The 27,231-nt window shown below is 41.2% G+C and overlaps 1 protein-coding gene across 1 annotated transcript; it reads right to left on the bottom strand.

Moving 5' to 3' along the window:
- Window positions 1-987: 987 nt before the first annotated feature.
- Window positions 988-26,670, bottom strand: LOC137521917 (T cell receptor alpha chain MC.7.G5-like). The gene is made up of 5 exons (XM_068241799.1): window positions 26,621-26,670; window positions 8,936-9,217; window positions 7,911-7,964; window positions 3,977-4,084; window positions 988-1,293 (listed from the first exon to the last, which is right to left on the bottom strand). Exons 1-4 carry the CDS (start codon window positions 26,664-26,666, stop codon window positions 3,978-3,980), a joined length of 489 nt encoding a protein of 162 aa, XP_068097900.1. The 5' UTR covers window positions 26,667-26,670; the 3' UTR covers window positions 988-1,293; window position 3,977.
- Between the last annotated feature and the right edge of the window lie 561 nt (window positions 26,671-27,231).

The raw sequence follows: 27,231 nt of genomic DNA, 5'->3' as shown, positions 1-27,231 counted from the left end.
ATGCAGGTGCTTAACACATGTATGCTTTCATTAAATATGTGTGCATTATGTTAGACATTTATATTCACATACTTAGAATCAGCACACAACTTGTGAAAGTATATGGAGTATGTATATGAAAAGTCTGAAGGTGTACTAGACTAGGACTCACTAGGACTCAATTTAGAAAGTTTAAGGACATGAAACAGAGCAGGTATATATATATATATATATATATATATATATATATATATATATATATATATATATATATATATATATATATATATAGGCCAAAGCCATCCAGCAGAGCACATAGTCTTTTTTTCAGGTAATCCTGTTCCATTTATGGTGCACTGAGGCCTGAACTAAGGTGTGCAAACACAGAATTACAGAATTCAGATCCACTACCTGTATTTATGTTAATTAAGTCATGGTAATGGCAAAGGTGAAGTTTTGGTGAGCGCAAAGAAGACTAACAAAATCTATTGGCTTTTTTACTGTTGACCCATTTGGAAAATTTTACCTAATTTTCCTCTTACATTCCTATTTGTCCTGACAGCATGGTAAAAAAGGGAAGTATAGTCCAATAAGTGTCAGCAGTCACTGTAACACAAGTTTGGGATGCATTTGCAATATTCAAATTACTGTCAAAGTTGAAATTGTACTTCTTAGTGTGCTAGCCACAGACATTCCCACACAGCCAAGCAATCAATATTTGGGTAAATATACTACATACACCTGTATAGTGCTACTTAACAACATATCCAATTGCTTCCAACAAGTTTCAACTACACAGTTGTAAGTATTCATGACCGAGATTGCTCATTCAGATTGCCATGTCTGTGTCCAGCACAAGAGAAATTTTCCGTTATTATAGTTAATGTCATTCAATAGCAATTCTATAGTCATTTGATAATATAATAAGATTAAAATCAATAACACACAAAGATAAAAACTTGTCTTTAGAATAAAACATTTATTATTTATATTTTACATAAGCACATTTTCATAAACCACTGACATTTGTGGTTAAATTCTAGAAATTTAACACATATAATAGTACAAATATATACAAAACATTCATAAAAGTCATGTGAAGAATCAAACTGCGATATAGTGAAAGTAAAGTCTCTATTTAGAAAAAAAATTGTAAGTGTGTACAGCAGATGGTCTTGCAGGAACTGAAGGTTTGTATAGACATCTTGTAGTTCTTGCATTTAAAGCGGATATAGGATCAATGCTGTGTTCAGAGAACAGTAGAGCTGAAGGTCCACTTATATGTAATATAGTTATTTTCCAGAAGATAAACTCCTGTTAGTAAAGAAAAACATATGATTATAACAATGGTACCATACACAAATACACAAATACACAAATGGTACTGCTGTCATTACAATAATAGTTGAAAAGAATGAATGGACACTAAAGATTACTAAATACAAATGATACAATTTGCTAAGAATCAGATTTCCTATGAATTAATTATCAGTCAAACAAATCAAAATATCCTATACAATAATAGGGAACTGTACCTGCGTACAGCAGGGACAGTTGTCTCTGTGTAGCTGAGTCCGTGCTTTTTGCTACTGCGCATGTGTGAAGCAGGGACCCAGCCTCACACAGACAGGAGGACAGAGACGGGGCCAGGGAGCCAGGCGGGCATGTGAGCGGGCGGCCGGGTGTGTGGCGGGTGCGCGCATGTGCGTGGCAGGCGCGTGGAGACAGACCTAGCCTGTTTTTAAATGGACTAAGGTCACTAGTGCTTAATATAATGCAAAAAGATAGATCAATAGATCTCCTAATGGAGACTTTATTTTTTACTTAAAAAAAAAAAAAAATAGTTGCCTAGCTGTGGTACTGATCAGTAAGTCTGTAAGGCTGGGGACACACTTGACTTTCAGTTTTCTGTGCGCGTTTTCCTGCATTCATTTTTTCTTACACCAGGGGCTTGATTCACTAAACCCTGATAACTCAAATATCACACCTTATCAATGCTATCACAACTTATCAAAGATATCACACCTTATCAGGTGTAACATGCCTTATAAGAGTAGCATAGCAAGCGCTACGAACCCGCATGGGCTCAGGGCAGGGCGAGTGCCATTTCCCAAAGCAGGCATAAGTTTGTAGTGCTCGCTATGCTACTCTGATAAGGCATGTTAACTTTGGTAAGATGTGATATCTTTTCATAAGGTGTGATATCTTTTCATAAGGTGTGATATTTCAGTTATCACAGGTTTAGTGAATCAAGCCCCATGTGTGTTTGTATGCAGAAAATAGCGCACATTTTTTTCACAACAGTTAAAGTAATTGATAAAGAAAACTGACAAAATGTGTAGTATTATCCTGTAGGATTTCAAGTTTTTTTTTTTGCTGTGCGTGAAAAAAAGCAGTTTGAGCTAGCCCATTCAGTAACATGAGTTTTCAGTTTAAATCAGTTTTTCTGTGCAGAAAATGAGCACTGTGTGTGTGTCCCCTGCCTAATATCTCCTGTGTCCCTGGCCCAGTATGCAGATCAGGTGTCCCAATTCCACTTGCTGAATGCTTGTAGTGATTACTGAAGTCAGAAGATTAGTATGACAGCCAGGCAAGAGGTATTTAAAAAAATAAGTATGGTTGCCTCCATATTTATTTCCCTTGAGATTTCTTAACAACAAGCAAGGACATATGTGGCAGTAACTATGAGTTACAAAAATGAAGATTTTTACAGCCATCTGTATAAAAGTTGTTTAGAGTTTATGTCCTGTGTTAACTGTGAGTAGTGGAGGAAATATCCAAAAACTCCAGCAACTTTGTAGCAGGATAAAATAACAACTTGATGGCTAAACTCTTCAACTGTAATAAAAAGCAGGACACCCCCCAAAAAAACAACAACAAACACATACACAGGTCTGTTCACTGCCCTAAATATTCTTAGCATCAGGGAATTATTGTCATGTCGCACAAGCAACTATTGCAGACATAGCTCTAACAAGATTTCAGTATTATGCATTGTTATTATTATTAATATATTAGTATTTACATAGTGCTGACATCTTTTGCAGTACTTTACAAAGTATATAGTTTTGTCAGTAACTGTCCCTCAGAGAGACAATCTAATACCTACTAGTAACCAGTGATTCAGTAACCCACTTGACATGGTCCTACAAAACTAATAAATGATTATAGCATTATGTTCTAGCTTAAGTTAGGGTTAGGTCTGGGTTAGTCCATAATTAATGGATAAAGTTAGTGGAAAGTTTTGGGTATGAATAAAATTACACAAGACTGGGATGTAAGTGAAAGTCAGGTATTACTATTTTTTTTAAAATCTGAGCAACAGAATCTACAATATTGCTGTACAGATTGGAAAACAGACAATAGCAGGGAGCATAGATACATAGCCTATTGTTCAGAGGGCATAGTTTAGGTTTAAGCTTGGTTAATGGGTAGGATATATTAAGATATTTGGAGACAAAGGGATAACATTGGGGATTATAGGAAATATAGCACTGTTGGGAAATAGCAGGAAGGAATAGTTTATAGTTATTGTTATTATTTTAGAGTAGTGTAAAGATTTTGGCTGAGAGGTAGGTGGCATGGGTCAGGGCAGGGTATGGTAGGTCAAAGGGAAGTATTAAAAATAAAGATTTCAAGGTTGTGCTAGCAACTCAACTCTCTTGAACTAGTCAAGACTCGGTACAAGGTTATCAGTGTCGTTAACAAATGTACATGTATAAGACACAAATGTACATTACTACAGTATTTTAATACTGGTCTCTGCATATCTGAAGCTCCTTGTGCCATGCAGATATTCTTCCAATATTACTTATTTTCTGCACCAGGACTTCTGCATTTTCATTTGTGTCCTACTACCTGTGCATACTTGGGGTTTGTAGGCTTCTTTACAAACACAGTTTGCCTTGCAGAGCACCTAGAGGAGGATGTGCTTGGCTTGGGACCATTATTGGAAGTAAAATAATATTAGTAATAAAGTAGTTACAGTGCCACTCACCTTAAGATGACCAAAGTCGCAGTGTTGCTATTACATTAAATACAATGAATTTGGCTGTGAGAATCCTTAAACCAAGTGCTTTTTGGGACAGTGTGTTGATGGCTGGATCTGTAAGAAAGGGGGAAATCATAATGATTCACTGTTCTACCCTGTTCTTTATACTTCAGTTTTAAACAGTAATTTCACCCATATCTTTCAGGTTTTAATAGAAGCTAGACAGTTAAAAACACATGATATCTGCTTATAGCTCTAAGGGAACTTGGTGGCATTATTTCAGTACTTGAGCTTCCTGGTTTACACATTATTTTAACAAGGGTAATGTGAGCTTAAGGCCATGTTCACACTGGCAATTGCCCCATTGCTTGTGGCAGTTTGGGTGTTCGTTGCTTAAGCACTGTCCATTCAAAGACGGCTTTTCCAGTCATTTGCATAAACACTGTGCTTCATCCCATGGATTGGCTACATTCAGCACTTCCATATCCTGCTATGGGACTAAAAAAACAATGACTTAATGATGGAAACCAATGCCAAATGCTTCTCTGCTCATTTGCAGAGAAGCGTTTAGCATTGGCTAAGCAAGATGTCCCCAAGCACCCATCTGACAAAAGAAACTAGCTGGTGATCCTTCCTTCAGATTCCACTCATAACTGAAAAAATCACCTTGTAGCAGACTGACCATGCTTTTTAGCTTAGTATATTAATGAGCAGTAAATTATTTGAAGGTTGCTCTTGTTTTTTTTTTTTAAAATGGTGCATGCCCCAGCCTTGTGTGAGGATGTTCCCTTAGTTCTTGTTGCATTACAGGCAAAAGTAAGTGAAGCAACATCTAAAATGGAACACAGATAGCAGTAAAACATTTTTAGCATAGTAAGACAGAGTTAGAAACTACAATGTGTTATCTGATGCCGACATAGATCCCAGTTGAAGATTTTATTTCACGTTTCCCATATGGGGTCATACATAGAAATAGTCTTGTATCTATGAGAGATTTCTAACCCATCCCTGGTCTGGTCAAAGTTTAGAAACTTAAGTTTTCACATAAAATAAGTCTCTATTTCTTTAGAAGGCATTAAATATGATCAACATCATCAGGTAGATGTAGACTAAGCAATGCTGAGTTTGTTTTCATATTACCACAGCTGTGTTATATTTTTTGGTACTAAAAAAGTAAGCTGATGTGATGTGCCCTCCCCCCCCCCCAATCTTGCATAGAATTTGAGAGTGGGATTGCCATTTCTTCATAAATGACATATGCCCTTTTGAGACTGGGCCTTACCACCAGGGCCGGCCCGCCCATGAGGCGGGGTGAGGCGGGTTCCTCAGGCGGCAGGAAGTGGAGGGGCGGCACCAGATGACGTGGCTGTGATAGCGGGGGGGGAGCCAGAGCCGTGGTGAGGGCAGCCCGACCTCTCCCTCCCTCTCCCCGGGCCGCTCTCCATGCTCCCCCCTCGGTCTGTAGGCAGCAGAGTTAGCGTGCAGGGAAGCGCTGCTGTACACAGCTGTTACTCACCTCCCTGGATCCGATCGCCGCTCCCGCCCTGCTGGTCTCCTCTCTGCCTAGCCGGCTGATACACACGCGGCTGCTTCCTGTGTAAACAGGAAGCAGCGTGTGTATCAGCAGCTGCTACATTGCAGAGAGGAGACCAGCAGGGCGGAAGCGGCGATCGGATCCAGGGAGGTGAGTAACAGCTGTGTACAGCAGCGCTTCCCTGCACGCTAACTCTGCTGCCTAAAGTCCGAGGGGGGAGCATGGAGAGCGGCCCGGGGAGAGGGAGGGAGAGGGAGGGCTGCCCTCACCGCGGCTCCGGCTCCCCCCCTCCGCCATTATGAGGGGGCACCTACCTATCTATCCTATACTGGGGGGCACCTACCTAATCTAACCTGTACTGGGGGCAGGTACCCATCTATCCTATACTGGGGGGCACCTACCTAATCTAACCTATGCTGGGGGCCAGCTACCTATCTATCCTATACTGGGGGGCAGCTACCTATAAGACAAGACAAGACAAACAACATTTATATTGCGCTTTTCTCCTTGCGGACTCAAAGCGCTACTGGGGGGCAGCTACCTATCTAACCTATACTGGGGGGCAGCTACCTATCTAACCTGTACTGGGGGCAGCTACCTATCTATCCTATACTGGCGGGCACCTACCTAATCTAACCTGTACTGGGGGCCAGCTACCTATCTAACCTATACTGGGGGGCAGCTACCTATCTAACCTATACTGGGGGGCAGCTACCTATCTAACCTATACTGGGGGGCAGCTACCTATCTAACCTATACTGGGGGGCAGCTACCTATCTAACCTATACTGGGGGGCAGCTACCTATCTAACCTATACTGGGGGCAGCTACCTATCTAACCTATACTGGGGGGCACCTACCTAATCTAACCTGTACTGGGGGCAGCTACCTATCTAACCTGTACTGGGGGGCACCTACCTAATCTAACCTGTACTGGGGGGCAGCTACCTATCTAACCTATACTGGGGGTCAGCTACCTATCTAACCTATACTAGGGGGTAGCTACCTGTCTAACCTATGCTGGGGGCACCTACCTAATCTAACCTGTACTGGGGCACCTACCTAATCTAACCTATACTGAAGGGCAGTGACCTAATCTAACCTATACTGAGGGGAAGCTACCTATCTAACCTATACTGGGGGCACCTATCTAACCTGTATTGGGGGCACCTACCTACCTAGCTAGCCTATACAGGTGGCAACTATACTGGCTACCTATACTGGGGGCACCTACCTAACTAACCTATACTGGGGGTACCTACCTATCTAACCTATGCTGGGGGCAACTCTACTGGCTACCTATATTGGAGGCACCTACCTAGCTAACCGGTACTGGGGGCACCTACTTATCTAACTTATACCGGGGCGGGGGGGGTGCCTGCCTATCTAACATATACTGGGGGCAACTATACTGGCTACCTATACTGGAGGCAACTACCTGGCTAACCTATACTGGGGGCAACTTTACTGGCTCACCCATGCCTGGCCACCTATACTCGGGGGGGACCTATAGCCTGCTACCTATACCGGGGGGGGGGGGGGGAAGGGGGCGCAATTTTTACACCCTCGCCCTGGGTGCATTTTAGCCTAGAAACTGCACTGTTGCCGCCGGCCTCCGAGTCCGACGACTCCGAGCTCTGCAGCCTCTCCTGTCTCCTCCAAGGCTGCACGCTGGTGACGCTGCCTAGTGCCTAAGCCTGCTGATTTGATGGCGGCGGCTGCCGCCCGCTCTGCTGCCCTGGCTGCGGCTGATTGTCATGGTCAGTCACTGAGCAGCGAGCACCGCCGACGTGACCGTAACGATGATGATGATGATGATGAGGTTGGCTGGCTGCCGCCGTTCACTGGCCCAGCGCGAGATCCCTCAGATCCGAGATGGAGCATGCCCGCCGCAGACCGCAGCCGTCTGTCCCTTGCCAGTGCAGGATGCATGCTGGATGCGGATGCCCGCCCTTCGCCGCCGCCAGACCCAGAGGGAGACCCAATCCCTGGTGAGTCAGTCACTCACTTTGCTGCGTCACTCAGGCTTTCCTTCACGGACACGGTCGGTTGTGTGGGGGATGTAATGTTATGTAGAAATATTGGGGGGGGGGGGGGGAGGCGCCTTTACGATCTTTGCCTCAGGCAGCAGAAAGTCCAGGACCGGCCCTGCTTACCACTAGATATTGCTTCGTCAAAGTTAAATGCCCCACTTATCATTAGCCAGCACTACAGGGACAGGTGGATGACCTTACTTATATTTGTAATTACAGTTAGCCTAAATAATATTTAAATAACAACAAAGCGTTGCCTTGGTTGCAAAAATTTACTTGATTTGATTTAAAAAAAATGTATGCATTGCACAAATATAAAACATCACATACAACATAATTATAAGAAACACAGAATGGTAAAAAATTAAACTTACTTGTTTGGAAATTTTGATGGCTGGAGGTTGAATCACAAGTCTCAGCAGTTTCAACTGGAAGGAAAAAACAAACAGTAGTTAGATAACCAAGTAATGACAGGCTATATACTGTATGTGTAATTACAGCTATGTATATATATAAACTCCAGTAGAAAAAAATGGGATTTTAAGAAGTGGATAGGATTTAATTTGATGAATTTATCATTTGCTTTGAAATAACGGTTTTATTAACAACCACAGTTAAGAAACTGTGATACAGACTGTTAGGTGTGTATATAATTTGTAACCTCAGTAAAGTTACAATGCATTATTAGAATGAAGCTAATCATTATTACCTTTTCTAAGATAATGTTTTTGGCATGAACAATTATTAATATTTGATGTTGGATGGAGTAATTTTAATTATGTGTTTTTAAATTGTGAACATGAATAAAGATTATGATTTTCAGGCCCTGATTCACCAGTCTTCACTAAGATTTCTTGCAATTTTACTGCTACCACTGTCCGGGGAGCACCATCTATTAACCTATAAATGCCATATGCATAGCAAAGCACGTTATCCCGGTAAGTAGGTTAATGGTGGTGTTCCCCGGTGTTATTGCCATAAACTTCCTGCAAATGGCAATCTTGCCACTGTTTGGTGAATCAGGGTCTAGGACTCATTTGTGATTTAGGTTCGTGAAAAAATCTTTATGGTTCTATCAAATTTAATATGTTGGGTAAGGGGCTAGTACTTCTTGCTGCATAACAGTGCCAAGTCTTAATCTCAGCCAAAACAGTACATTCATGGAGCTTGAAAATCGTTTTTTTAATGGTTTTCTTAGAGGTACATGATTTAAAAAAAACACAGTTTATAAAGACATGGTGATGGTGGGGACTTATGGAATGAGAGCCTTTAAAATGATTTGTGTGTTTGCAAAGAAAGCCATCAGCAGTTAATAATTTCCATGGATTCTAAAAACAGTAAATAGTTTAATTACATGAATTCTAATTTGGAAGGAGTTAAGAAAAAGAAAAGGATTTACCTGTGCCAGTTTCTGGTTCTACATCTTTGTCATTATATTTCACTTTGCAGCGAAGATCATCAGATTGGCCTTTATTACCCAATACAATTGTGCTGTATCTCCACTTCCCATCCTCAGACTTGTCCAGCACAGCAGTGCCAGTAATATCCTTGTCTTTTCCGTCTACTTTCAGAGTTTTGTTAGGACTTGGGAAATCTGTGATAAGACACACAGAGTTTGGGATGTTTTCAACTTCCTTTGAAGACTCCAGTTTATATACAGAAGTGATGTCCTGTGTGGTTTCTGTGAATAAGAATAAAGGATTTAAATCAAATTATTTTGTTTGAAGTTATCAGTGCAGTGGTACAATAAATAACGAATTATCTACAAAGCTGTACAGCATTTAGTGAGTAAAGGTGGCCACTAACGGTCCAATTTCTAGCGAAAAATCATTCGAGCGATCAGAAATTCTGATTGGATTGGTTGTAAATAATCTCCATTGGTGGACACAATCGATTATGAATGAGTGATAAAAAATGTGGCCCGAATGAATTTTCGCCAAACCAAAATTTGGATTTTCTTGTTGGTTGTGATAGATAGGAAGCAAAGATTGGTTCGTTGATGGTGTAGTGAATGATGTATTACAATATTTCACTTTCGGATCAGAATTTCTGATTGCTCAAACGATTTTTCGCTAACAATTGGACTGTTAGTGGCCACCTTAAGCCTTTTCTACTGTATAGTTATCTTTATTTAAGTCATTTTTAAAAGCAGAAGTTAGCATAAAACTGGATGTCATCTAATTGATATTGGACATGCTTTGGTGGCCAGAAGTACTCTTTCAGTTTGATGTCATGCTTGTTACTGTTTAGGCGGTATAAATCTATCACACATGAACTTTTTTTCTACTCTTTTTAAATATAACAATTACATAATACTAAAGCATACACACTTGCAAATTATGTATGCTAAAGAGTATTATTATATTTGTAGATACATGGTATTTGGATTATTGTTTGCAGACTGTGCTAGATTTAATTAATCAACTGAAAGATGCTGTATTCATTAAAAAACATTAATCTCAAAAAAAAAAATAAGACATATCAACCACAAGTTGCCACTGTGTCTTCTATGATTTTGTATAATTTGTTATATATGACTGTTTTCCTTGGGAAATAGTGCAATCCCTAGAAAAATGAAGAGGGCTGAGTTTGGAAATATATTGATAAATTGCTTCAACCCACACAGAAACAACCAAGCAACGTTAAATACATACCAGGTTTTACCCTCATGCTTGTCCCTGAACCAAAAATGAGTTTGTCAGAACTTCCATAAGCACACAGTGCTGTACACTCATACAGTAATTACAGTGATTGTTTATAAACTCTCATAGGAAGATAATCTCATTAGAAATTCTGCCAACTGAAGTTACTTACTAGTTACTTTTATAAACATGGGCAGTACAGTCTCTAGATATTAAACAGTTACCACAGGCAAGCAATCACACACACACACACACACACACACACACGCACACGCACACACACACCACACACACACACACACACACACACACACACAAACACACACACACACACACACACACACACACACACACACACACAAACACGCACACGCACACACACACCACACACACACACACACACACACACACACAAACACACACACACACGCACACACACACCACACACACACACACACACACACACACACACAAACACGCACACGCACACACACACACACACGTACACACACACACACGTACACACACACGTACACACACACGTACACACACACACACACACATATATATTTCATGAGTTGACTAAGTATGTTTATACGATAGGCAGTCAAATGCAAACACCAGTGCTGGTGTGGTGTGAAAAATAACGTTTACAGTCTATTTTAGCTCAAAGGAAGACTCACCAGATAGTACCAATACTTTTGTTCCATGACCAAATATAAGCTTGTTATAATTACTAGCACTGTAGTAAATAGCTTGTTGAGAATGTAAGGTGTTCATATTACTTGGGAATATTCCAAGGCATTACTGGGATACATAATCCTCCCTATGTATGTGATCTTTGACTAAAAATCACACTAAAAGCATGCTCTTGCCTCATGGAGAATTATTTTCTTACTTTTCATTGATAGTCGTGTTCCAGTTCCAAAAATAAGTTTGTTCCCAGATCCCCAAGTATCACAGTGATTTACAGCTATGCAAAAATAGGTCATTTCTAATGGGCTTAAAATCTGAGGTTGTAACCAGGGCACATATATATATAAATACTCTATATAAATGTCACATTCTAATAACATATAACTTTTGGGGAAAAAAGTTTTTCAGTACTTTAATTAAAACTTGTGGTGAATTTTGAGAAAATAAATATGCATTCACTGTTGTGGCTCTATTTTCTAATACTGACTAAGGCTACAATCATCAGCCTAGGGTATATTAGGCTGGAAGTTCAGTTGATCCAGCTGCAAACATTTCTCCAAATCAGGAATGTACTGTAGATAAAGGTATAACATTTTACAAATCGACTTACTAGGTTTGACATGTAAGTTAGTCCCTACTCCAAAAATCATCTTCCACCCATCAGTATGTGCACAGTGATCAATGCCTTTATACTAAAGGTTTCTATGGGCACCAAACAAAAGCAAAAGAGTTCTGATGCTCTGTTACAAAAGTAGATTTCAATTTCATGGCTACATACTCAATGGTATAGCTGATTGATTAGAGCATCATATTGCAAAATAAGTCATTTCAGCAACCATATTGCAATTGTGTGCTAAATGAGTATAGTTAGCTCTTATCTGATATTTATGTCACAATAGATTGAAATATTCCCATATTTAATAGTTTAGCTATGGAACCCCTTACCAGGTCTAACAACCAGTTTTGTCCCATGTCCAAAGTTGAGTTTGTTGTAATTTCCAGTATCACAGTGATACAAGCCTATACAATATGTGCTAAATCCCAAAAATATATCTTTATACCAGCACATATTTAGGGCTAAAGCAAAATTATGTGTTTCCTTATTATTTACTTTTGCTTTATCTTGTAAACTTTGATTTTAAAGTAACCTGAGTTTGAGTAACACTGAGTTTAAATCACGCATTGAAGTGTGAATTTTTTGTCAATGAGAGTCAATTAATGCATTGCAAGCAATGCACCAAAAGTTTTTTTCTCCCACAATGCACTAGACTTCTCTCCCAGGTATTGGAACAAACACAACTTAAAATGCTTGGTCAGCATGGTGGCATAGTGCTCTCGCCCTTCAGTGCTGGGTCCGTGGTTGGAATCCCAGCTGGGACACTATTTGCATGGAGTTTGTATGCTCTCCCTGTGTCTGAGTGGGTTTATTCTGGGCACTCGGGTTTCCTCCCACATCCCAAAAACATACAGATAGGTTAATTTGCTACCACCAAATTGTCCCTAAGCTCTGATACATACACTACACTATACATACATAGACATATAACTATGGTAGGGATTAGATTGTGAGCCCCTCTGAGGCAGACTGACAGTTAAGTGACAAGACAATATACTCTGTACAGCACTGCAGAAGATGTTGGTGCTATATAAATACTGATACTAATATAAAACAACTTAAAAGCATACATTTTTGTTTGGGTTTCTGTCTATGCATTTTAATGCCATTTTTTTTAAACACATGAGTGTGGACAGGTTCTTCGGACCTGTTCACGCTAAAGCAGCATTAAGCAGAGATCACTGCTCTGTACTACCTCTTACCCCCTTGCATTGAATATTGCTGCACTGCTCCTGCAACATAATGTAATATTAACATTGATACAAAATAAAAAAGCTGTTTATCTTCAAAAACACAAAATGGAATCTATGCCCCATATGCAATTAACTTTTTGGCCTAGGGGATATTTTCACACCTTGTCACTGATATGCCTTTTAACTAACAAGCAAGCAAGCAGATACTCAAAATAATTTTGATAGTACTTTTATATATGCCTTTTGGTACTTTTTCCATTGCAAAGCGCAGGAGAGGAAAAAATATCTCCTAGGAGAAAAAGTTAAATGAATAAGGGCCAATATGTTGTCAATACTCACAAGGTTGTCAGAGAATAGTTTACTTACTACATAAAACTGTCAATTTGGTCCCTTTGCCAAACAATAATTTCCAGGTCCCGCCAGCATTAGCACAGTTAAGTATCTCATTACATAAACCACAGCTGTTTCTGATGGGTTCTGTAAAATGAATTTGCTGGTGGCAACTTGAAAATGATCAGCTTTACATATATTACAAGTCATATTATTTTGCAGATTTATTACTAAGCATATTCCCTTATGAAATATATCCACATTTTGTTTACAAGGATATATGCATATTCTGCAGTTTTGCACATGAGGAAAGTTAAGATGCTGTTTTGTTCTCACCTTCTAATGTTCTTTGCACTCATTTTTGGCAAGTTAACCTGCTGAGCGGTCTGGACGAGCTCAGCTCGTCCAACACCGCCAGAGGCTGCCGCTCGATTTTCGTGAAATAAAAAGCAGCACACGCAGCCGGCACTTTGCCAGCCGCGTGTGCTGCCTGATCGCCGCCGCTCTGCGGCGATTCGCCGCGAGCAGCGGCGAAAGAGGGTCCCCCCAGCCGCCTGAGCCCAGCGTAGCCGGAACAAAAAGTTCCGGCCAGCGCTAAGGGCTGGATCGGAGGCGGCTGACGTCAGGACGTCGGCTGACGTCGATGACGTCACTCCGCTCGTCGCTATGGCGACGATGTAAGCAAAACAAGGAAGGCCGCTCATTGCGGCCTTCATTGTTTATTCTGGGTGCCGGAGGCGATCGGAAGAACGCCTCCGGAGCGCCCTCTAGTGGGCTTTCATGCAGCCAACTTTCAGTTGGCTGCATGAAATAGTTTTTTTTTTATTTTAAAAAAACCCTCCCGCAGCCACCCTGGCGATTTAATCAGAACGCCAGGGTGGTTAAAACTACTTCTTAATAGCTTTTACATGTTTATCTGTCTTATTCTATTATCACTCATCTGTTCCTATCAACTCTAAGGGCCCTTTTACACTTAATCAGTTGGTGTGCGTTAGTACGCGTTAGTGTGTGTTGGTACGCGTTTTTTCCATAGCAGTGTATTGGGAAGAAGATTTCAGTTAAAACGCGTTAAGTGTGAAAGGTGCCATAGGAAAACATGGGACTTACTTTGAAAATCAGTTTTCTTTCCGTTTTAACTGAGAGCAACTGATTAAGTGTAAAAGGACCCTTACTGTTGCCATCTCCAATGTCTTTTCTACACGTATTATACCATCTCTTGGATTGTATGCATTAGTTGGGAATGTTACTATGTGGTGCTATTTATGATAATGATAACAACTGCAAAGCCATGTGCAGCTCTATTAACAGTCAAAGCACAAGGACCACCAAAATAGTACAATGTAAAATACACATGTATAAGAAGTGCAGTTCTCTCAGAGTAAAATGCACTATAAACAACTTTTCTCCTATGTGCTGTTACTTACAGTAAGCATTTAAAATCTGACATCTAGATTTTGGACTAGTCCATCTCCTCATGGGGGATTCTCAGTATTCCCTTTATTCTTTACTAAAGCACTTCCTGGAAAAAAAAAAAAGCTATACAAAAATACATACCAGCCTCCATTCTCGATTGCACTCTATTTTGACAATGGAACTGGGCAACTGCCATTCAGAAAGTGCTTTTAGAATAAAAGAAACCCCTGAGAATCCCCTATGAGGAGATGGAATAGTTCAAAACCTGTCAGTTCTGTCAGAATTTTACAATCTATTGTAACAGCAACATAGGAAAAAATAACTTTAATGTGTATTTTATAAGTATGCATACACATGCATTTTAAAGTTAACATTTTTTTTTGCAATAGTAACCCCTTAAACATTGACCATTAGATTTAACCACCCTGGCGTTCTGATTAAATCGCCAGGGTGGCTGCGGGAGGGTTTTTTTTAAATAAAAAAAAAACTATTTCATGCAGCCAACTGAAAGTTGGCTGCATGAAAGCCCACTAGAGGGCGCTCCGGAGGCGATCTTCCGATCGCCTCCGGCGCCCATAATAAACAAGGAAGGCCGCAATGAGCGGCCTTCCTTGTTTTGCTTATATCGTCGCCATAGCGACGAGCGGAGTGACGTCATCGACGTCAGCCGACGTCCTGACGTCAGCCGCCTCCGATCCAGCCCTTAGCGCTGGCCGGAACTTTTTGTTCCGGCTGCGCAGGGCTCAGGCGGCTAGGGGGGCCCTCTTTCGCCGCTGCTCGCGGCGAATCGCCGCAGAGCGGCGGCGATCAGGCAGCACACGCGGCTGGCAAAGTTCCGGCTGCGTGTGCTGCACTTTATTTGATAAAAATCGGCCCAGCAGGGCCTGAGCGGCGACCTCCGGCGGTGTTGGACGAGCTGAGCTCGTCCAGACCGCTCAGGTGGTTAATGATCATAACAATAAACCTAGTAAGAGGCACTCCTGTAAAAAGTTACATTTTTATTGAAAAGGCTTCTTTTCTGGCATACATCCCATTAATATAAACATTCATGGACGTTCAGGGAAAATACTTCTCTTACTTACTTGGCAGAATTATTAGCTTTGTTCCACTGCCAAAAATTAGTTTATAATCGTTCCTACTATAAGCACAGTGACACACACCAGTATGTAAACCACTCCAAACACTCCTTACTTTACTTTTATGGGGGGAGGGGGGTTAAATATTAATTAATGCTCTCTTTAATTTCGTGTCTTAGCAAACCATATATTGCTTGTAAAATAATGGTGGCCACGTCCATTTATAGATTCTGCATTTGTGATTGCCAGTGTGGCCACCGAAAACCCGAAGTTTGGCCACTTTGGGGTTGTGACAGGCCAATATAGGAAATGGCCAGCTGATGCGGCCAATACACAAAAAACTAACTTTTTTTCCAGACTTTAGCCAGGACTAAATGCAACATCACTAAATGTGGCCAGCCAAGTCCCGAATCTGCATCTTACTGTAGCACCACACAGCACAAATGGGATTTGCACAAATCTCTTAAAACAACCACTAAAGTTCCACGAGTTAATAAATTCATTGAATAAGCTAAGCAAGAAGAAGTGAAAGTGCAGGGAAAGTAAAGGTGGATGAGCAATTAATTTCCCCTCTAAAAAATGTGCCTTGGCTTTCACATGCTGTCAGCATTCTATTTGTAGACTTCAATGTCATTCTGAATAATGTCATGATAAAGACAAATATTTCACATCAATAATCATATTCTCATATGTATATCTTTGTGCACTCAGAACATTTAAATGATGATACTTACTTGGCTTTACTATCAATTGAGTTCCCCCTCCAAATATCAGCTTTAAGCTGTTCCCAGTATATGCACAGTCCCAAATGCCAGTACATAAACCAGCCTTGTGTTCATTTAACTCCACTCAACTCAACTCTGGTAATCATCTAATATTTAAGAACTCATTGGGCTTGATTCACTAAACCGTGATAACTCATATCACGGCTGTTTTCTTGCGCATTTTTGTGTTTGCGGGCGATCGTGAAATTGCGTGGGCAAACATGAATTTGCACGCACAATCGTGAATTATCACGCGAAACCAATATCTTCTTTGCACGATAATTCGCGATTGCGTGTGATAATTCCCGATTGCGCGTGCAAATTTGTGATTGCGTGCAAATGCGAAAATGCGTGTGAAAACGGCCGTGATATGAGTTATCATGGTTTAGTAAATCAAGCCCATTATGTTTAAAGGAATGCTGCTTTGCCTGAGCTGAAAAACTATTTTTTTTATTAAAAAATGTTTATACCATAGTTAATTAGTCATTTAATACTTGTAGCTGCCGGTAACATTTGTTAGATTGTTCCTTATATGAAAATTAGTGACTGCCACCTCTTTATTGGGTATTCTCAGTAATGCTCTATATTATACTAAATAAAATTATCATACAATCTGAAGCCGTATTTAAAGGGAACATGAAGTGAGAGCGATATGGAGGCTGCCATATTTATTTCCTTTTAAATGATACCAGTTGCCTGGCAGTTTTGCTGATCGTACTGGCAGCAATAGTGTCTGACTCACTCACCTGAAACAAGCATGTGGATAATCTTGTCAGTTTCTGTCAGGAACAATTATTATGCTTGCTTATTCAGAGTCTTTGGCACAAGTAATAGAGGCAGAGGATGAGCAGGACAGCCAGGCAATGGCAATGCTTAACATTAAATACATTTGTCAGCCACTATATTCCTCTTACTTCAGGTTCCCTTAGAGAGTTTAAATCATTTAAATCCACAAGAGACTAATTGATGGCCCTTTATTTACTACTCTGAACTTTTATGCCTTTAATCGAAAACTGCAATAATGTTGATAAATTTGAAGTACAATTTGTATACTTTTTTTTTTTATTATTTACTATTGGCTCTACAAACAGTACAGTGTTTGTTGTGGTGATAAATTGGCTGAATCTGTTGAGAGGTAAGCCAACCATTACCATTCATATTAATTTGTTTTTAAAAGCTATATTTATTATGGGTGCCTCTATCAAGCAGTAAATGTATTGTACTAATGTTATATTGGATTTTATGAAAAACACTACTTACTTTGATAAACTGCAAGCTTTGTGCCTTGGCCAAATATCAGTCTCCTGTCACCACCCGCATTAGCACAACAACATATCTCACTACAATAACCTGTTACATTAGCTCTTCTTCTAATAATAGACAGTAATGTTAAGTCTTGGAACCGGTTAACCTCAAAGCTGTTTTCAGTATTATTTGACAAATATATATTAAGCTATATTAAGGGAATAGCAGGGTCAATACATGACACATAAAGGTGACTCAGTGCTCTTCCAAAGATGGCAGTTAATCATATTTTATTAAAATTCTATTTTAGCATAACAGTATAATCTGCATCTCTGTGACATTGTATATGAATCTACATTGCTCACAATCCAGACTGAAATTTAGATAATATAGGTGTACATGCAGACGCAGCCAGACATTGCTCACTCATTACTAGATTACTAGATACGAAATGGAACAATAACAAGCAGAGACATATTTTTTTCACTGTGACCAAACTAATATGTCCATAATCTTTGGCCCATAATCTATTTAAGACACAGCAAATTAGTTCAGAACCAATGCTGTTTCATTCTATGTAAAATGTTATACTTACTGGGACTGACCATAGTGAACCACTAAATAGCATATACAGCACTGTGACTAAATCAAATTGGAAAATATATTTCTAATATATACACTTATTCACAAAAGACTACTAATCACTTGTTGAATATTATTTGGATTTTACTTTGTGTAATACAATAAGACATACTTACTGAGATTGACAGCTAGCATTGTCCCTTGTCCAAATATAAGCTTATATCCTCCACCACTACTATAATCACACTGTGATCAACCACATAGCAAATACCTATATTTCCTTACTAAATCCATTGGGATATGCAAGATCCAAAATAAACACGAAAGTAGTGATCATTTATTGCGCTGTTTTTGTAATTTATCCTCTACTTTGTGTCATGAAAGACAGACTATCTAGGACTGAAAGTCAGCACTGTATGCAGTCCATAGGTTAGCGTATGCCCTCCACTACCATAATCACACAGTGATCAACCATGTAGCCACGTGAAATACCACGTAAATACCATACTTCCTAACTAAATCTAATGGTCCAATACAATAATAATAACAATTGTTGCTGAACTAGCAGAAATAATGTAATATTTTTTTTATTTGTAATTTGTTCACTTCTTTGTGTCAGAAAATAAGACATACTTACTGGGACTGACAGTCATCAGTGTCCCTTGACCAAAGATAAGTTTATCAGCTCCACTACTATAATCACACAATGAATCATGCCATAGCAAATACTGGGCTCGATGCACTAAACTCCAGTAAAGCTGCCATGTGCAGGAAGCGCACAGAAATGTTACTGTTACTTGCACAGGGGCAGCACAGGCCGGTAACCCGTTAGTGCCAAGTGCATTACTGCAGTAACGTGTGCATTGCTATGGTGATGCGCATACAGCAACTTTACAAGAGCTTAGTGCATCAGTGCCACTGATCTTTATCTAAATGAATCTAAGGGGGCAATAGAATATTCATAATACACATGCTTATTATTGAAGTATGGGTCATAATAGGTGACATACTTACTAGAACTTATAGTCAACACTGTCCCTTTTCCAAAGATAAGCCTATTTGCACTAGTACTATAATCACACAGTGATACACCACATACCAAATACTGCACAAAACCTAGTGTCTAATGCTAGATATACACAATGATATTTTCTGGCAGATTTCCTGCCAGATTGATTATTTCCAGCATGTCCGATCGGATTTACGGTCGATTTTTCGATCACTTATATGGAAAATCAGAAAATCGGAAAACAGATTGGACATGCTGGAAATAATCGATCTGGCAGGAAATCTGCCAGAATATCTCATCAATCATCATGTGTACCTAGCATAATACATTATCCATAATTAGAAGATTTGATAATGAAATAACGGTAGCATTTATTATAGCAATATCTTTAATGGACTTGCTGTACCATAAAACATACTTACTGGCATTAACAGTAAGCACTGTTCCTTGTCCAAAGATTAGCTTCCTGGCTCCACTACCATCACACAGTGATCCACCGCATGGCAAATACTGCACTTCCTAACTGAGCCCACTAAGATAATACAATACAATGTATACATTTGCTATATAATCCCCCAATTTAATATCTCACACACTCTTCAATCCAAGCAAAATTATTAGAGTATATAAAAATTCAATTCTGGTTTGTTTGTTTTTTGGATTGTGTGAAAAAGGGATGGAAAGTTTTGCTTTTTTTTATTGCTGCCTGTATGCTCATTGGAAAGATTTTCTCTCATTTTCTCAATAGAGCAATTTTGCTTTAATATAAAGACTGGTGATACAAGAGACAAGGACAACAATAATAACTGGTTTGGAAATTAAAGTACAACTGTAGTGAGAGAAATATGTAGGCTGCTATATTTATTTCCTTTTAGACAATACCAGTTGGCTTGCTGCCCTGCTGAACTACTTGGCTGCAGTAGTGTCTGAATAACACCAGAAACAAGCATGCAGCGAATCTTGTCAGATTTGACAATAATGTCAGAAACACCTGATCTGCTGCATGCTTGTGCAGGGTCTAAAGCTAAAAGTATTAGAGGCAGAGGATCAGCAGGATAGCCAGGCAACTGATATTGCTTAAAAGGAAATAAATATGGCAGCCTCCATATCCCTTTTGCTTCAGTTGTCTTTTAATGAGCCTAACTATTCTCCAGTCTACAAAAAAAAAAAAAAAAACACAAATTATATCATACTTGTTGCAGTTTGTTACACTCGGAAACATTTGGGTTTTTTTGTGTGTGTTTTTTAATGGAAGCATGATTGGCTGTATTTTGTTCGTTCATTTTGAAAACTACTAGATTAGAAATGACATTTTACTCTGCAGAACTGTAGAATATTTCAATAATGATATTAAGATGTTAGTTTAACCACTTCCCGACCGCCCACTACACAGGGGCGGCGGGGAAGTGGAGCCCTGCAGGACGGCCTCACCCACAGAGGCGGCGGTCCATTTAAGGGCATGGGCGGAGCGATCGCGTCATCCGTGACGCGATCCTCCGCCGGCGCCTGTCACCGCTCGCTCGCCGCAACATCCCGCCGGCTATACGGAAGCGCCGGCGGGATGTTAACCCCGCGATCGCCGCATACAAAGTGTATAATACACTTTGTAATGTTTACAAAGTGTATTATACATGCTGCCTCCTGCCCTGGTGGTCCCAGTGTCCGAGGGACCACCAGGGCAGGCTGCAGCCACCCTAGTCTGCACCCAAGCACACTGATTTCTCCCCCCCCTGCCCCAGATCGCCCACAGCACCCATCAGACCCCCCCCTGCCCACCCCCCAGACCCCTGTTTGCACCCAATCACCCCCCTAATCACCCATCAATCACTCCCTGTCACTATCTGTCAACGCTATTTTTTTTTTATCCCCCCCCCTGCTCCCTGCCCCCTCCTGATCACCCCCCACCCCTCAGATTCTCCCCAGACCCCCCCCCCAGACCACCCCCCCCTGTTTACTGTATGCATCTATCCCCCTGATCACCTGTCAATCACCTGTCAATCACCTGTCAATCACCCGTCAATCACCCATCAATCACCCGTCAATCACCCCCTGTCACTGCCACCCATCAATCAGCCCCTAACCTGCCCCTTGCGGGCAATCTGATCACCCCCCCACACCAATAGATCGCCCACAGATCCGACATCAGATCACCACCCAAATCAATTGTTTACATCTATTCTCTCCTCTAAACACCCACTAATTACCCATCAATCACCCATCAATCACCCCCTATCACCACTTGTCACTTTTACCTATCAGATCAGACCCTAATCTGCCCCTTGCGGGCACCCAATCACCCGCCCACACGCTCAGATTGCCCTCTGACCCCCCCTTATCAATTCACCAGTGCATTAATTACATCTGTTCTTCCCTGTAATAACCCACTGATCACCTGTCAATCACCTGCCAATCACCTATCACCCATCAATCACCCCCTGTCACTGCCACCCATCAATCAGCCCCTAACCTGCCCCTTGCGGGCAATCTGATCACCCACCCACACCATTAGATCGCCCGCAAACCCGCCGTCAGATTACCTCCCAAATGTATCGTTTACATCTGTTATCTTCTCTAAACACCCACTAATTACCCATCAATCACCCCCTATCACCACCTGTCACTGTTACCTATCAGATCAGACCCTAATCTGCCCCTTGCGGGCACCCAATCACCCGCCCACACGCTCAGATTGCCCTCTGACCCCCCCTTATCAATTCACCAGTGCATTAATTACATCTGTTCTTCCCTGTAATAACCCACTGATCACCTGTCAATCACCTGCCAATCACCTATCACCCATCAATCACCCCCTGTCACCCCCTGTCACTGCCACCCATCAATCAGCCCCTAACCTGCCCCTTGCGGGCAATCTGATCACCCACCCACACCATTAGATCGCCCGCAAACCCGCCGTCAGATTACCTCCCAAATGTATCGTTTACATCTGTTATCTTCTCTAAACACCCACTAATTACCCATCAATCACCCCCTATCACCACCTGTCACTGTTACCTATCAGATCAGACCCTAATCTGCCCCTTGCGGGCACCCAATCACCCGCCCACACGCTCAGATTGCCCTCAGACCCCCCCCCCTCCCTTATCAATTCGCCAGTGCATTAATTACATCTGTCCTTCCCTGTAATAACCCACTGATCACCTGTCAATCACCTGCCAATCACCTATCACCCATCAATCACCCCCTGTCACTGCCACCCAACAATCAGCCCCTAACCTGCCCCTTGCGGGCAATCTGATCACCCACCCACACCAATAGATCGCCCGCAGATCCGACATCAGATCACCACCCAAGCGCAGTGTTTCCATCTATTCTCTCCTCTAAACACCCACTAATTACCCATCAATCACCCATCAATCACTCCCTATCACCACCTGTCACTGTTACCTATCAGATCAGACCCTAATCTGCCCCTTGCGGGCACCCAATCGCCCGCCTACACGCTCAGATTGCCCTCAGACCCCCCCTTATCAATTCGCCAGTGCAATATTTACATCTGTTCTCCCCTGTAATAACCCACTGATTACCTGTCAATCACCTATCAATCACCCATCAATCACCCCCTGTCACTGCCACCCATCAATCACCCCCTGTCACTGCCACCCATCAATCACCCGCTGTCACTGCCACCCATCAATCAGCCCCTAACCTGCCCCTTGCGGGCAAACTGATCACCCACCCACACCAATAGATCGCCCGCAGATCCGACATCAGATCACCACCCAAGCGCAGTGTTTCCATCTATTCTCTACCCTAAACACCCACTAATTACCCATCAATCACCCCCTGTCACTGCTACCTATCAGATTAGACCCCTATCTGCCCCTAGGGCACTCAATCACCCGCCCACACCCTCAGAATGCCCTCAGACCCCAGCCCTGATCACCTCGCCAGTGCATTGCTTGCATCCATTCCCCCCTCTAATCACACCTTGAGACACCCATCAATCACCTCCTGTCACCCCCTAGCACACCTACCCATCAGATCAGGCCCCAATTTGCCCCGTGTGGGCTCCTGATCACTCGGCCAAACCCTCAGACCCCCTTCCGATCACCTCCCCAGTGCATGGATTGCATCTATTTTCCCCTCTAACCACCCCCTGAGACACCCATCAATCACCTCCTGTCACCCCCCTAGCACTCCTATCCATCAGATCAGGCCCAATACAACCTGTCATCTAAAAGGCCACCCTGCTTATGACCGGTTCCACAAAATTCGCCCCCTCATAGACCACCTGTCATCAAAATTTGCAGATGCTTATACCCCTGAACAGTCATTTTGAGACATTTGGTTTCCAGACTACTCACGGTTTTGGGCCTGTAAAATGCCAGGGCGGTATAGGAACCCCACAAGTGACCCCATTTTAGAAAAAAAAAGACACCCCAAGGTATTATGTTAGGTGTATGACGAGTTCATAGAAGATTTAATTTTTTGTCAAAAGTTAGCGGAAATTAATTTTTATTGGTTTTTTTTCACAAAGTGTCATTTTTCACTAACTTGTGACAAAAAATAAAATCTTCTATGAACTCGCCATACACCTAACGGAATACCTTGGGGTGTCTTCTTTCTAAAATGGGGTCACTTGTGGGGTTCCTATACTGCCCTGGCATTTTAGGGGCCCTAAACCGCGAGGAGTAGTCTAGAAAACAAATGCTTCAAAATGACCTGTGAATAGGACGTTGGGCCCCTTAGCGCACCTAGGCTGCAAAAAAGTGTCACACATGTGGTACCGCCGTACTCAGGAAAAGTAGTATAATGTGTTTTGGGGTGTATTTTTACACATACCCATGCTGGGTGGGAGAAATTTCTATGTAAATGGACAATTGTGTGTAAAAAAATCAAACAATTGTCATTTACAGAGATATTTCTCCCACTTAGCATGGGTATGTGTAAAAATACACCCCAAAACGCATTATACTACTTCTCCTGAGTACAGCGGTACCACATGTGTGGCACTTTTTTACACCCTAAGTACGCTAAGGGGCCCAAAGTCCAATGAGTACCTTTAGGATTTCACAGGTCATTTTGCGACATTTGGTTTCAAGACTACTCCTCACGGTTTAGGGCCCCTAAAATGCCAGGGCAGTATAGGAACCCCACAAATGACCCCATTTTAGAAAGAAGACACCCCAAGGTATTCCGTTAGGAGTATGGTGAGTTCATAGAAGTTTTTATTTTTTGTCACAAGTTAGCGGAAAATGACACTTTGTGAAAAAAAACTATTAAAATCAATTTCCGCTAACTTGTGACAAAAAAATAAAAACTTCTATGAACTCACCATACTCCTAACGGAATACCTTGGGGTGTCTTCTTTCTAAAATGGGGTCATTAGTGGGGTTCCTATACTGCCCTGGCATTTTAGGGGCCCTAAACCGTGAGGAGTAGTCTTGAAACAAAAATGACCTGTGAAATCCTAAAGGTACTCATTGGACTTTGGGCCCCTTAGTGCAGTTAGGGTGCAAAAAAGTGCCACACATGTGGTATCGCCGTACTCGGGAGAAGTAGTACAATGTGTTTTGGGGTGTATTTTTACACATACCCATGCTGGGTGGGAGAAATACCTCTGTAAATGACAATCTTTTGATTTTTTTACACACAATTGTCCATTTACAGAGGTATTTCTCCCACCCAGCATGGGTATGTGTAAAAATACACCCCAAAACACATTGTACTACTTCTCCCGAGTATGGCGATACCACATGTGTGGCACTTTTTTGCACCCTAACTGCGCTAAAGGGCCCAAAGTCCAATGAGTACCTTTAGGATTTCACAGGTCATTTTGCGACATTTGGTTTCAAGACTACTCCTCACGGTTTAGGGCCCCTAAAATGCCAGGGCAGTATAGGAACCCCACAAATGACCCCATTTTAGAAAGAAGACACCCCAAGGTATTCCGTTAGGAGTATGGTGAGTTCATAGAAGATTTTATTTTTTGTCAAAAGTTAGCGGAAATTGATTTTAATTGTGTTTTTTCACAAAGTGTCATTTTCCGCTAACTTGTGACAAAAAATAAAATCTTCTATGAACTCGCCATACTACTAACGGAATACCTTGGGGTGTCTTCTTTCTAAAATGGGGTCATTTGTGGGGTTCCTATACTGCCCTGGCATTTTAGGGGCCCTAAACCGTGAGGAGTAGTCTTGAAACGAAATTTCTCAAAATGACCTGTGAAATCCTAAAGGTACTCATTGGACTTTGGGCCCTTTAGCGCAGTTAGGGTGCAAAAAAGTGCCACACATGTGGTATCGCCGTACTCAGGAGAAGTAGTATAATGTGTTTTGTGGTGTATTTTTACACATACCCATGCTGAGTGGGAGAAATATCTCTGTAAATGGACAATTGTGTGTAAAAAAAATTAACAAATTGTCATTTACAGAGATATTTCTCCCACCCAGCATGGGTATGTGTAAAAATACACCCCAAAACACATTATACTACTTCTCCTGAGTACGGCAATACCACATGTGTGGCACTTTTTTGCAGCCTAACTGCGCTAAGGGGTCCAAAGTCCAATGAGCACCTTTAGGCTTTACAGGGGTGCTTACAATTTAGCACCCCCCAAAATGTCAGGACAGTAAACACACCCCACAAATGATCCCATTTTGGAAAGTAGACCCTTCAAGGTATTCAGAGAGGGGCATGGTGAGTCCGTGGCAGATTTCATTTTTTTTTGTCGCAAGTTAGAAGAAATGGAAACTTTTTTTTTTTTTTTTTCCTCACAAAGTGTCATTTTCCGCTTACTTGTGACAAAAAATAATATCTTCTATGAACTCACTATGCCTCTCAGTGAATACTTTGGGATGTCTTCTTTCCAAAATGGGGTCATTTGGGGGGTATTTATACTATCCTGGAATTCTAGCCCCTCATGAAACATGACAGGGGGTCAGAAAAGTCAGAGATGCTTGAAAATGGGAAAATTCACTTTTGGCACCATAGTTTGTAAACGCTATAACTTTTACCCAAACCAATAAATATACACTGAATGGTTTTTTTTTTATCAAAAACATGTTTGTCCACATTTTTCGCGCTGCATGTATACAGAAATTTTACTTTATTTGAAAACTGTCAGCACAGAAAGTTAAAAAAATCATTTTTTTGCCAAAATTCATGTCTTTTTTGATGAATATAATAAAAAGTAAAAATCGCAGGAGCAATCAAATAGCATCAAAAGAAAGCTTTATTAGTGACAAGAAAAGGAGCCAAAATTCATTTAGGTGGTAGGTTGTATGAGCGAGCAATAAACCGTGAAAGCTGCAGTGGTCTGAATGGAAAAAAAGTGGCCGGTCCTTAAGGGGGGTAAAGCCCTAGGTCCTCAAGTGGTTAAAGATGTTGCTGACTAAAATGAAGCAAAACAAGTGCTTTCTGTAATATTTATTTCATCAAAACTGCATTGTTGTCCTCTGAATCCAGAATCAAATTTCCTTCAATATAAGAATAAAAATAAAGCAAAGGTAACTTCAATCAGAACCGGAATAAATTTGTTTAAAGTAAAATACTCACTTGGTTTAATTACTAGTTTTGTTCCACTTCCAAAGATGACTTTCATGCCAGTACCACACAGTGCTATACCTGTTTACAATAACATCAGTGTCTTGTGCTAGTACATTCCTAGCACTTCAAAGTACTAGGCTCTCCCAATACAGGGATAAAAAAACATAACAACAATATATAATGAATAATAGTTATGTTCAGTGTGAGAAATGAGAGGCTCCATTTATGGTCATTTAACAGGAAGTTAAAATTGACCTGAATTGGCAAGATCTTTTTTTATATTTGCAGATTTTAGGAGGCTCCTAATTCTCATTGGTGCACATGCACAATTACTGTTGCTCACAGGTGTTGGGACACTAACCCTCAGGTGACAGTTTGGGGCAGAGAGCTGTACAATGTGCAGATAGACTAAAGGCTTGTGATGCATTTTTTTGGAGAGTGGGAAATGGATGATGGAGTGAAACCCAATGAAGTAACAAGAGGACAGGGTGATTAGAGGAACAACGGACCCTGACAGAGCTCAGCTGAGACACTCTGGATCTTTAGGCAATGCAAGCATGCTAGATTCCAAGTAGAGAAAGACCCAACTGTCCACAAACCATTGAGTGTGTACAAAGTTT

This window comes from Hyperolius riggenbachi, chromosome 1 (assembly GCF_040937935.1).
Source record: "Hyperolius riggenbachi isolate aHypRig1 chromosome 1, aHypRig1.pri, whole genome shotgun sequence".
Taxonomy (NCBI): domain Eukaryota; kingdom Metazoa; phylum Chordata; class Amphibia; order Anura; family Hyperoliidae; genus Hyperolius; species Hyperolius riggenbachi.
Note: the sequence above shows the minus strand (reverse complement) of the source record. Positions and strands in the feature narration are given on the sequence as shown.